Consider the following 18,462-nt stretch of genomic DNA (forward strand, 5'->3'; position numbering starts at 1 on the left):
TAAAAGGCAATCTAGCATTGTCTTCCCTAAAAGTCTCCATAGGAATAACAGTACCCCCACGACAATAGAAGGTCCAGCGTAGACCACCATCTGACCGAACGCTGGACCAATGCTTCTTGTGCCCTGAGAGCAGTAATGTGCGCTACAAATGAGGGGGCTGTAGGTTAGTTGTTGGATTCACCATGTTGCAGAGCGAGAAGGAGCTATCTGGAGAAATCAGATCTATTTGCTCTTCAACATTTGTCTAAAGGGGGTCAATAAATTGTCAAAAAAAATTACCAGCCGATGATATATCTAGCAGATGGGGGCATTTACTTATAGCAATAAGTACATAGAGCAATTATTGTGAGAGCTTCATAGGAATGATAATGTGTGAGATCACTTCTACGAAACCCTTGGATGGACCACCAGGCGTACTGAGAACCTTCACACCAGGCATTGATCAGGAATAGTGATGAGCGAACATGCTGATAAGGGGTTATCCTCCATGCTCGGGTGATAACCGAGTGTTTTCGGCGTGCTCGAATATTATGTTCGAGTCCTCGCGGTTGCATGTCTCGTGGCTGTTCGACAGCTGCAACACATACAGGGATCTCCTGTTTGTTAGACAAGCCACGAGACAGGCAAACGCGAGGACTCGAACATAATATTTGAGGGCGTTATCACCCGAGCATGCGCGGATAACACCTTATCTATGCACGTTCGCTCATCACTAATCAGGAACAGTTATTCACATGAATGATCATTTGGGCGATCACTGATTTCATCTTGACTTTTCATGTTTCACCCAGTATTACTCTGCCATGATATTACTCAGCAGGACAGCTCTGACCAGGGCGATCTCCTCTACAAGGCCACAATGGTACTTACTGATGACTGCCAGGACAGTCCAAGCCCACGTATAGAGAGACGGTGGATTCGCTATGAGGGCATTGGACCAACAGATGAGGATGGGATGCCCTTCGCCTCCAGATCTGTAAGTCCCATATGCTCCACTCAATATGTCCATTATATTATGCACTATTCTCCAACCTGGCTACTGCAAAGTTACAATACTTGCCCTAAAATTCATATGTAAAATATCCAGAGTGGGCTCATCTAATTGCTAGCAGATCGTTAGAGGTCCTGGTCCTGAAACCCCAACGCCCCAGAAGTGTGCTCCTGCCTGAGTGGGCACACAGTACAGATACAATAGAAAGCTGGTCCGCTCTGTGTGCATGCTCAGGCCGGACCCGTGCACTTCACAAGGTGTTTTTGAGCAATCGATGGGGATCCACACTAATCTGATTGAAATTAAAAAATATATATATACAGTATATAAAAAATAATTTAGCTACTCTGTAATATACATTAGTATTTGATTTTGACCAAAGTGCCACAACTGTGTGGCCCTGGTCTGAGGTGGGGATTTATATAAGCGTTACCCTTTAAAAAAAAATAAAAAAAAATACAACAACTTGTTTTATTGAAGATTATACATCATAACAAGGTTACATCATAGAACAAAAGAACTAACAACATTTCTCATTGCTCATTATTACTGCCTAGCAAAGGTAAGGGGAATCTTCCACCACATTTGAGTGATCTAACCTATTAATATGGACATACAGGTTATAGACTGCTGAAAAAAATCCTACCTGTATGCCTCATATCGGATGCCTTGTTGTTGAGAATTCCACTTTTATCTGAATATGTATATGAGATCTTCCAGGCTGTGGGGAGGACGCTGCTTGGATGTTAACTCTGCCTCCACACTTCATTATCCTATGTGTGAGGATCTGAGGTTGTGGCTTGTAATAATCACCTAGGTAGTTTAACAATGCAACCATTTTTTATTCCTTACGTCCATTGTCTTACAGCAACTCCAGGTAGATGGCCAACATGCAATTCTGTAGTTCCACTGCCCCCCTACCATGCCCATTGTCTCCCAACTTTTGTTTGGCCCACAGCTTTTGTATCTCCCACCACTATAGTCTGCAGGCACAGCCTATGCTCCTCCAGACGACGGATACCACGACCATAGCACGTGTATCCAGCTCCAGTCAGCAACAAAATATCTTCAAACATCTTTGTGAGTTCAGTGATGGGCAGTGGAGCAGATCTGTATTACACCTGCTGGAGCCATGGTCCTTTGGGCTGATCCTGTGGAGTTTCTCTGTAGATAGAGGAAGCCTCTTTTTTATATTCCACAGGTCTCATTCAGGGCATTCTTCCACAGGATTGGGGGAAGGTGGGGGGAGTTAATCCCTCATTGTTCGATTCAATTAACCTGCATTTTTTGTCCTTTTAGGTGTGTAGACTAGTAAACAGCAGAGAGCTGATACAATGCCTAATCAGCAGGCATTCCACAAATTAACATACAACAAGAGTCAACGTACAGGCTCATATGAACAATGGCTAATGTCTCTTGACCTTCTGAACAATGCATCTGGCATAATTAAGAATAAACGCTGTGCTGTCACACTATTTATCGACTCCCACAGCGTCACTTTATCCCTGTGACGTCTGTTGCATTACCGGAAATCTCGCGCCTGCGCATTCCATCTCTTGGCATTCCTCTTCAGTGTTTCGCCCTCCTATGGGCATAGGCGTCACGTTCCTTCTGCGTAGGCACCGGTAAGTCGCTGGAATTTCGCTCCCAGTCTTCTCCAGCACGCAGAAACCTTGCACTTCACAAGTACCAGTGATTCGGCAGCACTTTCGCAGAAGGAATGTGAAACCTATGCCCATAGAAAAGCAGAACACTGAAGAGGAACGCCGGGAGATGGAATGCACAGGTGCAAGATTTCCGTCCACGCACTCAACGTCACAGGGACAAAGTGACGCTACCATAATGAAATGTGGACGCATAGGAAGCTGCACTATTTACCATATTGGTCCTGTGTGAAATGCGTGGGAATCTTCTATCCATCTTTCTCATAGAGATAGCTTTGTAAGCCAAAAGTAATGTTTCCCTGAGAAGAGTGAGTGGATAGTGAGTCCAGGTCTCCTTATCCAGGATTCCTAATAAACACACCTCAGCACCGAGTGGTACATGGGATTGTATGATCTCGATGAGGATAGCTATGACCTCTTTCCAAAAGTCTGCAATAGAAGGACAATACCACATCAGGTGTATAAAATCTGCCACCTCCTCCCCATACCTATGGCAATCTGCAGTGGTGGATCTACCCTATAAGCTCTACCCTTTGAAGCAATCTGGCAATTTGGTGCAGTTTTTGTCAGTTACAAACAATTCATTGGATTTCATGAATTCAAAAACTTTACATAAATCAATAATACAAGCAAATATAAGAAAATTTTTAATATATCTTTTGAGGAAAATCAGCTTGCTTCTCCAATTATGAGCCACTTCTTCCCCTTCCCCTGTCTTCTGAATTCATCATCCACTCAGACAAGGCCACGATATTGAGGTTCACCAGCTACACCTCCAATTATGAAGAGGGAAGAGAGAGGTGAACTGATGAGCAGATTGAGGAAACAGAGGGAGACACAGAAAGATCGTGCTGAGCTTTCCAACAAGTCTTTTCCCTCACCTTGGAGCTTGATTCAAGTCTATAGCTGTATATTGTCCTCCTTGCTGCTCCTTCTCTCTGTGTGCTAAAAAAAGGACTGAAGAACAGGAATCCCTCCCTGTGTGATGTATTGTGTTTTGTATGGGAACAATCGCACTAGCTAATTTCTTCCCACCAGCCGAGAGTCAACTGCGAATTAAGAGATAGAGCTCAGTGGAAAAAAATGATAAAAATGCAGAATACAAGTCACATAATAGCCAGAAATAGTGTCATTCCTCATGTACATGCATGACAGCTTATTAAAAAAAAAAAAAAACATATTTGAGAGTACCGTTACCCTTCCTTTGTGTTTTTTAGAGTGTCGACAAGCCCCGGGAATGGTACAAAAACATGTACAAGATTCTGCACCAAATGTCAGGTCAGTGGATTCCAATGTTCTGCACAGATGCAAAAAAACCCAAACAAATATAACCATAAAGGGATCTGTCATCTTGTCAAAAGTGGGCCGTTTTTGCTTCTTTTCTTTACATTGCTGGTCCTGAGTATTTCAGTTTTTAAAACCGCCATCCTGTTGCAGAGATATACTGTAAGTATTTTTATTTACTGTTCAATATTTTAGTGTTTATAGTCTTTCACAATTCCTGTTATCCATTGCTATTAGAAAGAAAGAAAGGCAGTTGGATCAGACTACACAGGATCTGTTTGTAGTCTGTAACCATGGAGACACATATGTCTGCATAAGAGCTGTATTTCAAAACGGGACTGTTTTTTTTTTTTTTTGAATTAGTAAAGTTAATTCATTTGTTTATTTGAGATGCATTGTAGAAACAAGCATCAAGCGGTGGCATAGGGTCAGTTCCCAGTGGACGGGGCAAGACAAGTAGTTTGCATCCCCTATCTTTAACACTCTGAGTTGCTGCTGCCAATCTAAAATTTGAACTCCCTATTTTTGTTGTTCTCTAAAAAAAACAAACCCTGATGTAATTAGAGTAAGGCTGTGTTCACATTGACCCACATTCCGTTTGTCTGTTCTGGTTATACAACAGGAATACACTGAAACAAACTGAAGGAGGAGCAGAATTGAACTTTAGGAAGGCAAAGTTTGACCAGCTTAGAGATGTCCTTAATCTGGTTGACCGGGACAATGTCCTCAGAAATAAGAATACAGATAATAAATGGGAAATGTTTAAGAACATCCTAAATAGGCACTGTAAGCGGTTTATACCTTGTGGGAATAAAAGGACAAGAAATAGGAAAAACCCAATGTGGCTAAACAAAGAAGTAAGGGGGGCAATTAAAAGAAAGCATTTAAACTACTAAAGCAGGATGGCACCGCTGAAGCTCTAGAAAACTGTAGGGAGAAAAATACTTTATCTAAAAATCGAATTAAAGCTGCCAAAAAGGAAACAGAGAAGCACATTGCTAAGGAGAGTAAAACGAATCCCAAACTGTTCTTCAACAATATCAATAGTAAAAGAATCATAAGTGAAAGTGTAGGCCCCTTAGAAAATTGTGAGGAAAGAATGGTTGTAGATGACGAGGAAAAAGCTAATATATTAAACACCTTCTTCTCCACGGTATTTAGGGTGGAAAATGAAATGCCGAGAGACAAAGAAAACCCAATATTAAGGGTCACCAATCTAACCCAAGAAGAGGTGCGAACTGGCTAAATAAGATTAAAATAGATAAATCTCCGGGTCCGGATGGCATACACCCATGAGTACTAAGAGAACTAAGTAATGTAATAGATAAACCATTATTTCTTATATTTAGGGACGCTATAGAGACGGGGTCTGTTCCACAGGACTGGCGCACAGCAAATGTGGTGCCAATATTCAAAAAGGGCTCTAAAAGTGAACCTGGAAATTATAGGCCAGTAAGTCTAACCTCTACTGTTGGTAAAATAGTTGAAGGATTTCTGAAGGATGTTATTCTGGATTATCTCAATGAGAATAACTGTGTAACTCCATATCAGCATGGGTTTATGAGAAATCGCTCCTGTCAAACATAGTAACATAGTTAGCAAGGCCAAAACAAGAGAGGCCGGATGTCTTCCTGGAGCGTAACAATATTGTATCTTACAGTTATTAGTTTATTTAGAAGGAAGTAGATCTGGGGATCTGGAAATATAGGCTGAACTGGATGGAGAAATGTCTTTTTTTTTGTCTTGCTAACTATGTTACTATGCTACACAGTAGGCCAAAATTAAAAGCTTGGACAATGTCACACCCTAACCTTGATATTTATTAAAAAAAAAAAAAATGTCTACGATTGTCCTTTTTCTTATGGAAACAGACTTAAAGGGGCTGTACCTTGAACAAAGTACATTTTAATTAATAGATCTTAGAATAAAATATTGAAATAATATAATATGCTATGTAAGAGCAGTAAAAAACATATTACCTTATGGCCTAATTTGAATATGTACTTACAAAAGATAAAAAACCTTGAATAATACAGATAATAAAGTATGATGCAAACAAAAGTGTGCCCAAACACAATAAGATACCCCCACAGAGAGTTAGGGTACCGTCACACCGTGCAATTACGATCGCTACGACGGCACGATCCGTGACGTCGCAGCGTCGTATGACTATCGCTCCAGCGTCGTAGATTGCGGTCACACTTTGCAATCACGGCGCTGGAGCGATGCCGAGGTTCGCTGGTAACCAGGGTAAACATCGGGTTACTAAGCGCAGGGCCGCGCTTAGTAACCCGATGTTTACCGTGGTTACCAGCGTAAAAGTAAAAAAAAAAAAACCGTACATACTCACCATCTGATGTCTGTCAGGTCCCTTGCCGTCTGCTTCCTGCTCTGACAGTGCCGGCCGTACACTGAGAGCAGAGCGCAGCGGTGACGCCACTGCTGTGATCTGCTCTCACTTTCCAGCCGGCGCTCACAGTCAGAGCGGGAAGCAGACTGCAAGGGACCTGACAGACATCAGATGGTGAGTATGTACTGTTTTTTTTTTTTTACTTTTACGCTGGTAACCACGGTAAACATCGGGTTACTAAGCGCGGCCCTGCGCTTAGTTACCCGATGTTTACCCTGGTTACCAGCGAACTCATCGCTGGATCGCTGTCACACACAACGATCCAGCGATGACAGCGGGAGATCCAGCGACGAAAGAAAGTTTCAAACGATCTGCTACGACGTACGATTCTCAGCAGGGTCCCTGATCGCTGCTGCGTGTCAGACACTGCGATATCGTAACGATATCGCTAGAACGTCACGAATCGTACCGTCGTAGCGTTCAAAATTGCACTGTGTGACGGTACCCTAACTCCACATACACGGTATGATGACCCTACTCTACCACCCTTCCCTCATTCCACCCCTCCCCCGACAAAGAATGGTGACCCAATCACAGTATGATTCTCCAACAGTAAACCCCAGACAGCCCCTCCACACAGTATAATAATGGCCCCATATAGTGCTCTAAACAGTATTATGGCCCCACATAGTGCTCCATACAGTATAATGGCTCCACATAGTTCTCCATACAGTATAATGGCCCCACATAGTGCTCCATATAGTATAATGGCCCCACATAGTTTTCTATACAGTATAATGGGCCCCACATAGTGCTCCATACAGTATAATGGCTCCACATAGTTCTCCATACAGTATAATGGCCCCACATAGTGCTCCATATAGTATAATGGCCCCACATAGTTTTCTATACAGTATAATGGGCCCCACATAGTGCTCCATACAGTATAATGGCCCCACATAGTGCTCCATACAGTATAATGGGCCCCACATAGTGCTCCATACAGTATAATGGCCCCACATAGTGCTCCATATAGTATAATGGCCCCACATAGTTTTCTATACAGTGTAATGGGCCCCACATAGTGCTCCATACAGTATAATGGCCCCACATAGTGCTCCATACAGTATAATGGGCCCCACATAGTGATCCATACAGTATAATGGCCCCACATAGTGCTCCATACAGGATAATGGCTCCACATAGTGCTCCATATAATATCATGGCCTCACCTAGTGCTCCATACAGTATAAAGGGCCCCACATAGTTCTCCATACAATATAATGGTCTCACAGAGTGCTCCATACAGTATAAAGGTCCCCACATAGTGCTCCATACAATATCATGGCTTCATACAGTGCTCCATACAGTATAATGGCTCCACAAAATGCTCCATACAGTATAATAGCCCCACATAGTGCCCCATACAATATAATGGTCTAACATAGTGCTACATACAGAATAATGACCCCACATAGTGCTCCATACAATGTAATGCAACCCACATAGTGCTCCATACAGTATAATAATTGACCCATATAGTGTTCCATGCAGTATAATGGCCCCATATAGTGCTCCATACAGTAAATTCCCTATCAGTATGTCTTTGGAATGTGGGAGGAAATTAGAGTACCTCCTTGTAGATGGTGTCCTTGGTGGAATTTGAACCCAGAACCCGAACGCTGCAAGGCACTGTGCTGCCCATCCAGTATAATGGCTACACATAGTGCTCCATGCAATAAAATGGCCTTACATATTGCTCCATATATTATAAAGGCCCCCTCATAGTGCTCCATATAATATAATATGACCTCATATAGTGCTCCATACAGTATAAACGGCCCCACATAGTGCTCCATACAATATAATGGCTCCACATAGTGCTCCATACAATATAATGGCCTCACATAATGCTCCATACAGTGTAATGGTCCTACATAGTGCTCCATACAGTATAATTGTCCCACATAGTGCTCCATACAGTATAATGGCCCCACATAGTGCTCCATACAGTGTAATGGTCCTACATAGTGCTCCATACAGTATAATGGTCCTACATAGTGGTCCTTGCAGTATAATGGTTTTATATAGTACTCCATACAGTATAAAAGGCCCACATAGTGCTCCATAAAGTGTAATGCGCCCCACATAGTGCTCCATACAGTATAATTGTCCCACATAGTTCTCCATACAGTGTAATGGCCCCACATAGTGCTCCATACAGTTTAATGGCCCCACATAGTGCTCCATACAGTATAATGGCCCCACATTTTGCTCCATACAGTATAATAGCCCCATATAGAAAATGCTAACTCCTTACAGTATACTTAGTATGCTTAGTGCTCCATACAGTATAGTAGCCCCACAGTGTTCCATATAATATAAAGAGCCCACATAGTGCTCCATATAGTGTTATGTTCCCCACGTAGTGTTTCATACTGTATAATAAGCCCCACATAGTGAACCACACAGTATAATGGCACCACATAGTGCTCCATACAGAATAATGGCCCCACATAGTGCTCCATAAAGTATAGTGGCCCCACATAGTGCTTTATACAGTATAATAGGCCCCATATAGTCCTCCTACAGTAAAACTGCCTCACATAGCGCTCCATACAGTATAATGGCCCCACGTAGTGATCCATACAGTATAATGGCCCCATATAGTGTTCCATACAATATAAAGAGCCCACATAGTGCTCCATATAGTGTAATGCGCCCCACATAGTGTTTCATACAGTATAATAAGCCCCACATAGTGCTCCACGCAGTATAATGGCCCCTCATAGTGCTCCATACAGTATAGTGACCCCACATAGTGTTCCATATAATATAAAGAGCCCACATAGTGCTCCATATAGTGTAATGTGCCCCACATAGTGTTTCATACTGTATAATAAGCCCAACATAGTGAACCACACAGTATAATGGCACCACATAGTGCTCCATACAGAATAATGGCCTCACATAGTGCTCCATACAATATAATAGCTCCACATAGTGCTCCATATAGTGTAATGTGCCCCACATAGTGTTTCATACTGTATAATAAGCCCCACATAGTGAACCACACAGTAAAATGGCACCACATAGTGCTCCATACAGTATAATGGCACCACATAGTGCTCCATACAGTATAATAGCCCTATATAGTGCTCTATACAGTATAATGGCCCCACATAGTGCTCCATATAGTGTAATGTGCCCCAGAGTTTCATACTGTATAATAAGCCCCACATAGTGAACCAAACAGTATAATGGCCCCACATAGTGCTCCATACATTATAGTGGCCCCACATAGTGTTCCATATAATACAAAGAGCCTACATAGTGCTCCATATAGTGTAATGTGCCCCACATGGTGTTTCATACAGTATAATAAGCCCCGTATAGTGAATCACACAGTATAATGGCACCACATAGTGCTTCATACAGTATAATGGCCCCACATAGTGCTCCATACAGTGTAATGGCCACACATAGTGCTACACACAGTATAATGGCCTCACATAGTGCTCCATACATTTTAATGTGCCCCATATAGTGCTCCATACAGTAAAATGGCCCCACATAGTGCTCCATACAGTATTATAGGCCCATTGTCATGATCCAGGCTGGGTTTTGTCTTGTCTCTTCTTTCTCGGTCTGCTCAGATCAGGGGTTAACTTTCCCTTCCTCGTTCCTGGGTCCGGTCTGCTATATCTTTGTGCTGAAACCTGTGTGCAGTGCCAGTTATATTGCTTGTCTTCGAGGTGCTGGCTGGCTCTGGTGAGTTCCTGATCTGTATTGCTGCACTTATCTGACCCGACTCGTGTCTGTTGACCTCCCTCCTACCCGTCCCTGCTCCTTATTTCCCTGTAAGTTTGGATTCCCCGGTATTTGACTTTAGCTTGGCTCTGACCTGATCTTGTCTCTCCCTTCTGGTATTTCTGCTACTGACCGGTTCTGACGTTTTGCTCTTGTCTGACTCTGCGCCTTGGTTTTCCCTTTGGTACTGCATTACTCTCTGGTATCGACTCGGCTCTCTGACTATTCCACTGCCACCTAGCGGTAGCTTTGCTGTATTACTGTAGGTCTGCTTCTTAACAGGCTATTCAGCTCCCTCTCCACTCTGCTGCCATCTAGTGGAGTTTGTGTTACTCTGCATTAACCCTCAGTATTACAGCATGACCTCTGGCGTTTCCCTGCTGCTCCGGTCTCTTCTTGGTGTCCTCAGCATATCTCAGTAGAGCGAGCACGTTGTAATGATGTCATCGCTCCTGCTGCACTGAGACATCAGACGCAGAGGGAGAAGGATGGGAGAGGTAGCGTCAGCTGACGCTCCTTCCTCCATCATTGCTTTCAACTGTATCAGCATCTAGGATATCGATGTAGTTGAAAGAGTGATGTCAAGTGGGAGACCTGATTGGCTTCGCGGGCCAAATATACTCACCCTACCGGTCACAGTTTGACATATGTGGTTTAGGAACAAATGGAATCCATGTGCAAAAGGATCTATGTGCGTCAGTCAGGCACGTGACCAAAGGGACCAAATTAACTCTTATCGGGGCAACTACATTCACATTTATTTATAGGATATAAAAGGAATAAGTTAAAGGGGTTGTCTGGTATTAAGCTACAGGCCAGCAGTCACTGTATGTGACTGCAGACTTGTGAATTTTCACATTGTGTGAACTACGTGAGAATTCTCAGGTGCTGGCGCTGTTAGCGGGCGGTCATGTGATCTAAAGTATATGATTTGCATACTTCCAGACACATTCTGACTAGACAGTATAAGTGTATTGAGCAGGGTTGTGTCCAACTAGTCGGCACATCACCGCATGTATGCAAATCACATAATTTAGGTCACTTGACAGCCCGCTCCCAGCGCCGGCGAACCCTCACAGCGCACAGTGCACGCAATGCGAGGATTCACAAGTCTGCAGGCACATAGTAGACTAGAAGCTGAAGACCGGACAAACCCGTTAAGGAGGGAAAAAATCAGGGTGAATATTTTATCCTCTATATCTACATCTACATATGCTAATTGGATGAACAAATTGGCCATAACATTTTTGTTTTCTCCAGATTCTGAGGAAAGTGATGGTGACAGTAACTGGCCAAAATCAGAAGATCACCATAAAGAAGCTTTTACTCAATCAAATAACTCCAAGTAAGTGATTTGTTACTGATATGCGGCTTTTGCATGTCTATATTTTATTATTATGGATGAGGAATGGTGTCTACAGTACTCCAAAACAATTTTTGGTAGCTCAGCCATATAGTGTTTCCACCACCGCATATAGATCCAGAGGTCCAGTAAACCTGTCCACCAGGGCAGACAACTAGGTCCAATATCAATAAGAAAAAACGGACATCTCCGGTGTAATCTTTGTCTTTGTTTAGATTCCATTGAAATAATCGGCATGGCAGGACAATGTTCAGAAGGTCATGCGTTTTGATTTGAAGTCGAAATGCATCAGCTTCTTAATATTGTCCTGTCATGACTTTTGGAAAAGTCTCGAGAGCCCATATTCAATCTATAGAGCTCACATTGTAAAGGTTAAAAAATACTAAAAACGAAAGTTAAAGGGGGTTGTCCCATAACCATAAGGTAGGTTGTAATTGTATGATTGCTGTGCCCTATGTGAATGATGTGCTAGCAAGCTTACTCATCAGTTTCTTCATTCATTGAGTGGTGGTTGCACATGCTCGCTCCAGCTCCGTTCACAAGGATGTTTTTAGGCCAACTAATCTCAGGATCGATGGGGGTCTTAGAAGCCAAACTCAAACGATCATAGGTTTGTCATCCATCCTCTGGATTGCCAAATTCCCAACCAATCTTGAGATCGGAAAGCCCAAATATCCCCGTGTGACTCGAGAGGTGGTGAGCATGTGCAACCATTTCTCCATTTATTGCCCATAGACGTGGTGTTCACACGTGTCCACTACTGATCGCTTTGCACGGAAGTGTTTAGGTCCCACATTCTAAGGATCTGTGGGGGGGGTGCCAGCAGCTGTACCCAAGAGATCATACATACAGGGTATATCCTCTGTACTGTGGACAGGTGGTAACTGCTGTTTATGAGACAACCCCTTTACATTAAGGAGGACCTATCGCCAAACTGGGGCTGCCTTAAAAAAGTGGGCGACACCAGTTTGGTGATTGTTCTAAATATTATCTATTAACAAAAATGCTCAGGAGGATCCCTAATGTCCTCTGAATGGGTCGGACTTTCTAGGTGTAGTGGAGCCCTTACTTATGGATTGCAGGATCCAAGCATGCAAAGTGGGAATCCACAAGTTGTTAGCGATTGGTAACGGCTCTAATGATGCTACCGTTTTGTACCAGGTAAGTAAAGTAAGGAGTGAGATCGCATATTCACCCTGAGCAGGGCAGCGGAGGGTTGCGAGGTCTCACTCTGCATGCCAGGATACCACAAACTAGAAGGTCGGGCCTGACTTTTCAGGGCCTTACTTCTGACTATGGTAAAACACCCTTAATCAATGGCATAACTTGAAGCTCCAGGGCTCCAGTGCAGAATATGTAATAGGATCTCCAAATATGTGCCATTTAAAATATTGGTACATGTCACAGAGGTCCTTGGCCCTCATTAGGACCCAGATGCGACTGCTCCTTCTTCAAGGCTACACCTACGCCAATGCCCTTAGTAACACTTTCTTCAATATTCTGAAAATCCATGATTTAAGAAGTGTAAGGAGGTCACATCATATATGCTCTTCAAGCATGAAGAAATCTTCCAACCACTCAATTATGTAGAAAGTCTCAAGCTTTGTGACCAATTATAAGAACCGTCCTCATTTATTCCAGGTGAATTTTACCATTTTTTATTAGAAAAATTGCTGATATTTTTACTTTCTGGTCATAGGTTTAGAACAGATGAAAGTAACGGGCAGCCTGAGCCCGAGGATCGTTTCAATAGAAGAGCACCAGAGCCTTCACATTTACATATAACAGTAAACTCCAAGATTAGAGAATCACCGAACATGGCCATCACCACCCTACAAGCCAAAACATCTCCAGATTCCTCAAAATTACGAGCTACTACATTGCCACATTCATCGTCTCGCCAGCCATCGCAGACATCTCCAAACTACACCTCAAAAGTGTCACAATTCATCAATAACTCCAATACCACACACTCGTCAGAGATCTACAACACCCAGCGGTCTCACAGAGCGTGTTCCAGGACCAGTGACGAGCAAAAAACATCAGAACCTGGCGTAGGCAATTTTTTTCCTGGTCGTTCATCCAACACTTCACAAAATAATAAGGAAACAACCTCACTTCAAAGTCTTAAGCAAAAGTCTAAATATCCTTCATCATCAAGTTCTACCTCCGGAACTCCTGTGTTAAGTCCCACCTCCAAGGAACCCAGGAGATCCACCTCCAGGGTCTTAGTAAGTAAATCTTGCATTTTTGGGACTTAAGAAGGCCATGCATGTTAGTCGTCTATCTTTCCCCATACACAGGAACGCTCAGATCGGACGAGTATATGTGTGTTTTGTATGAGAGTCGATGCCAGAATCATCTGGCTATGGCTTATGTCCCCACCGAAAATTGTGACTCAATGATTGAATTTCACCTCCCCTATCCTTATCTCACCCAACATACCGTAATGTGTCAGGGGAGAGTCAGGAGGCCACATATACTTTAGATGGTTGGACGATTCTGCTGAAATCGGCGGCTTTAGCCACTTTTACATAATATTTATAGGGCCAATAACACATGTTTTTTTCTAATCTAAAATTATATTATCTAGATAAATCAGATTAGCATATACATATTTTCACCAAATATTAAGCACACGTATAAGGGGGTTGTCAGGTGAAAAATGATTGATTGGTAGGGGTCCGACCACTGGGACTATTAATCCGAAGAACACACAACCTTTAACACCTGCAAACAGGTGATAACTTGTTTTCTTTGAACAACCCCTTTAAGCCCCACCCCTTTACAAAACAGTTCATCCCTTTTTATTAAAAAGTAATATAAACCTATCCTTTTTATCCACATATTCACCCTCATTCACTAGCCAGAGTACAGAGTGGCTACATAGAGTATCTCTCTCTCTGGAGGACTCCTCATGTCCATACATCTCATTGTTGCAATATAAAGGGTGTAATGCCTGATTTATCCTGTGGAGGTGCTGCAGGGAAACTGAACACCTGCTGCTGGATTTTCCCACAGTTTACAGCTGATCACTGGAGGTCTGATCAGCAGGACACTCTTTGATCAGCATTTCGAGTCAGGAGATTATTCCACCAAAGCGGGGAATACTTAGAGAAATGTCTGGCAGATGTCTTACTCTACAGACTTCTACATATATCTGTTTCCCATTATCTGACAGGAGCAGCTGGAAACTGATTTGCGTAATTTCACAGAGGAACTGAACAAAGACCTGGATGCACGAAAACAGCCTGAAGCAACACTAGAACAGTGTGAGGTAAGAAGTGCCAAGCCCACCATAGCCGGAAGTCTCTGCTGCCAAGTGCATAGGGTTAACAGGGGTTTTCCAATTTCAGAAAGACACCTCTTCCATGGCTTTACTCATCCTCCTTTGGTCCAGCGCTGAATCTCTGTCTCTTCTTCTAATGTCTGATATTGTCTGCAGCGCTGATGTCATGTCGACAACACTGCAGCCAATCCGTGAGCTCCGCAGGCAATGATCTACCCTACAAACTACACATTGAAGGGTATTTCTTCCTCCTGGTGGAACAAGAAATTAGGAAAGACCTGGGCAAAATGTGGTCCAAAGGGCTGAAAACAGTGACCCATAGTATGCACTATGCAGCCGCCCTCCACCGCCTGATGTCACCACTAGCAGGGAATACAATGGTGGAGGATGGAGCAGCCGGCTCCCTCTTCCATAATTTAGAGTCCGCGACTGAGAAAGCACATGTGATGACGTCGCTACACCGTGTCTGCTGTGCGGGAGCGTCAGTGAACACGGCAAAGACCGAGGCAGATGTATGAATGTGTGTGAGATGTGTCTGTATATAGGGAGCTATGCGAGGGGTCATATATAGTGATGAGTGAATATACTCGTTACTCGAGATTTCTCGAGCATGCTCGGGGGTCCTCCGAGTATTTTTTAGTGATTGGAGATTTAGTTTTTCTTGCCGCAGCTGAATGATTTACATCTGTTAGCCAGCATAAGTACATGTGGGGATTCCCTAGCAACCAGGCAACCCCCACATGTAATTATGCTGGCTAACAGATGTAAATCATTCAGCTGCAGCAAGAAAAACTAAATCTCCAATCACTAAAAAATACTCGGAGGACCCCCGAGCGTGCTCGAGAAATCTCGAGTAACGAGTATATTCGCTCACCACTAGTCATATAGTGTATAGGAGGTGTATATAGGGAGGTTATGTGGGGAATCATACTGTATATAGAGGGCTGTGTGGGGCTCATCTAATATATAAAGCTGAATGTGTGTGTGTGTGTATGTATGTATGTATGTATGTATGTCCGGGATTGGCATCTGAACCGTAGCAGCTACAGCCACAAAATTTTGCACAGTCACACGTCTGGACCCCGAGAGCGTCATAGGCTATGTTGTGAGGTGAAATTTTAACCCCGCGCTTTCCAATTCACCAAACAATTTTGCCCCTATCTACATAATGGGGAAAAAGTGAAAGGAAAAGTGTTGGAGGCGTCGCAGCTACAGGCACAAAATTTTGCACAGTCACACGTCTGGACCCTGAGAGCGTCAAAGCTATATTGTGAGGTGAAATTTTAACCCCGCGCTTTCCAAGTCACCAAACAATTTTGCCCCTATCTACATAATGGGGAAAAAATGAAAGGAAAAGTGTTGGAGGCAAATTAACAGCTGCCAGATGTGAACAAGGGGGACTTAAAGAATGACAGCGATGGCACCAAAGAGTATATACTGTACAGTTGCTAAGGTGGGGCCCCAACATGGGATAATCACACCACCACGGGGATATGAACACACACACAAAATGCGCCACACACTACCACGTGCTCGAACACATATACCACCCTCAGTGCACATTTCACCACACATACACCAACCTCGCCACATAAAAGTAGAAACACAAAAGTCGCCGCTCAAAACTCGCCACGCGCAAAACTCTCCACATGCAAAACTCGCCACACGTGCAAAACTCGCCACACGCAAAACTTGCACACGCAGAAAAATTGCCACACGCAGAAAAATTGCCACATGCACAAAAGTTGCAACACATGCAAAAGTTGCCTCACACAAAACTTGCACATACTCAAAAGGCACCACACATAAAACTCGCCACGCGCAAAACTCGCCATGCGCAAAACTTGCTGCACACAACTTGCTACACTAACCTGTCACATGCAACTCGACACACAAAAAGTTGCTACACGCATGTCGCCACACAAAACTCATCTCACAAAAGTCCCTACATGCATGTCGCCACACGCAACTCAACACACACAACTTGACACACGAAACTCGCCCTAAAACACACACAAGTCTGGTATCCTTCAAAAATAAAAATCTGATTAATAAGCAGACAAACTACAAGAGCAACAAATGTACCATATAGGAATCCGGCAGCTGTCAGTCACATGACCAGTCTATTATGTGTATGTGTGAGCTAATATATACTGCCAGGGGGTGGGCTTACTGTTGGCTGGGGATTTATCAGGCTGCCATTTTAGCTTACAAATACTGAGGTAAAAATACTGACCAAATAACGTGTGAACGAGGGCTAATACAGGAGGAGATGGCATACAGCTATATACTATATACAGGAGATGACACACAGGTATATACTATTTACAGGGGAGATGACACACAGGTATATACTATATACAGGAGGAGATGACACACAGATATATACTATATACAGGAGAGATGACACACAGGTATATACTATATAGAGGAGGAGATGACATACAGGTACATACTACATACAGGAGGAGATGACATACAGGTATATACTATATACAGGAGGAGATGACACACAGGTATATACTATATACAGGAGCAGATTACCTACAGGTATATAGTATATACAGGAGGAGATGACACAGGTATATGCTATGTATAGGAGGAGATGACATACAGGTATATACTATATACAGGAGATGACACACAGATATATACTATATATAGGTGAGATGACACACAGGTATATACTATATACAGGAGATTACATACAGGTATATCTAATATATAAAGCTGAATGTGTGTATGTATGTATGTGTGTATGTCCGGGATTGGCATCTGTACCGTCGCAGCTACAGCCACAAAATTTTGCACAGTCACACGTCTGGACCCCGAGAGCGTCATAGGCTATGTTGTGAGGTGAAATTTTAACCCCGCGCGTTCCAATTCACCAAACAATTTTGCTCCTATCTACATAATGGGGAAAAAGTGAAGGGAAAAGTGTTGGAGGAAAATTGACAGCTGCCAGATGTGAACAATGAGGACTTAAAGAATGAGAGCGATGGCGACAAAGAGTATATACCGTACAGTTGCTAAGGTGGGGCCCCGACATGGGATACTCACCACACACGGGGATATGAACACAAACACAAAATGCGCCACACACTACCACGTGCTTGAACACATATACCACCCTCAGCACACATTTCACCACACACACACACCAACCTCGCCACATAAAAGTCGAAACACAAAAGTCACCACTCAAAACTCGCTACATGCAAAACTCGCCATATGCAAAACTAGGCTCACGCAAAACTCGCCACACGTGCAAAACTCACCTCATGGAAAACTCACCTCATGCAAAACTTGCACACACAGAAAAATTGCCACATGTACAAAAGTTGCACCACATGCAAAAGTTGCCTCACACAAAACTTGCACATACTCAAAATGCACCACACATAAAACTCGCCACGCGCAAAACTCGCCATGCACAAATCTTGCTGCACACAACTTGCTACACTAACCTGTCACATGCAACTCAACACACAAAATGTTGCTACACGCATGTCGCCACACAAAACTCATCTCACAAAAGTCGCTACATGCATGTCGCCACACGCAACTCAACACACACAACTTGACACATAAAACTCGCCCTAAAACACACACAAGTCTGGTATTGTCCTTCAAAAATAAAAATCTGATTAATAAGCAAACTACAAGAGCAACAAATGTACCATATAGGAAATACGGCAGCTGTCAGTCACA

At 43.2% G+C, this 18,462-nt stretch overlaps 1 protein-coding gene across 8 annotated transcripts in view; it reads left to right on the forward strand.

Moving 5' to 3' along the window:
- The window catches only part of SORBS3 (sorbin and SH3 domain containing 3), a 66,770-nt gene that overhangs the window by 1,115 nt on the left and 47,193 nt on the right, over positions 1-18,462 (forward strand). For 6 of the 8 annotated variants that reach the window (XM_077262168.1, XM_077262163.1, XM_077262161.1 and 3 more), the window contains exons 3-7: positions 818-976; positions 3,873-3,933; positions 11,360-11,444; positions 13,162-13,693; positions 14,644-14,739. In XM_077262168.1, the coding sequence (XP_077118283.1) occupies positions 818-976; positions 3,873-3,933; positions 11,360-11,444; positions 13,162-13,693; positions 14,644-14,739 (933 nt within the window). The remainder of the gene's footprint in view (positions 1-817; positions 977-3,872; positions 3,934-11,359; positions 11,445-13,161; positions 13,694-14,643; positions 14,740-18,462) is intronic. The other 2 variants (XM_077262165.1, XM_077262166.1) reach the window with 1 other exon arrangement.

The sequence above is a fragment of the Ranitomeya variabilis genome, chromosome 5, assembly GCF_051348905.1.
Source record: "Ranitomeya variabilis isolate aRanVar5 chromosome 5, aRanVar5.hap1, whole genome shotgun sequence".
Classification (NCBI taxonomy): Eukaryota; Metazoa; Chordata; class Amphibia; order Anura; family Dendrobatidae; genus Ranitomeya; species Ranitomeya variabilis.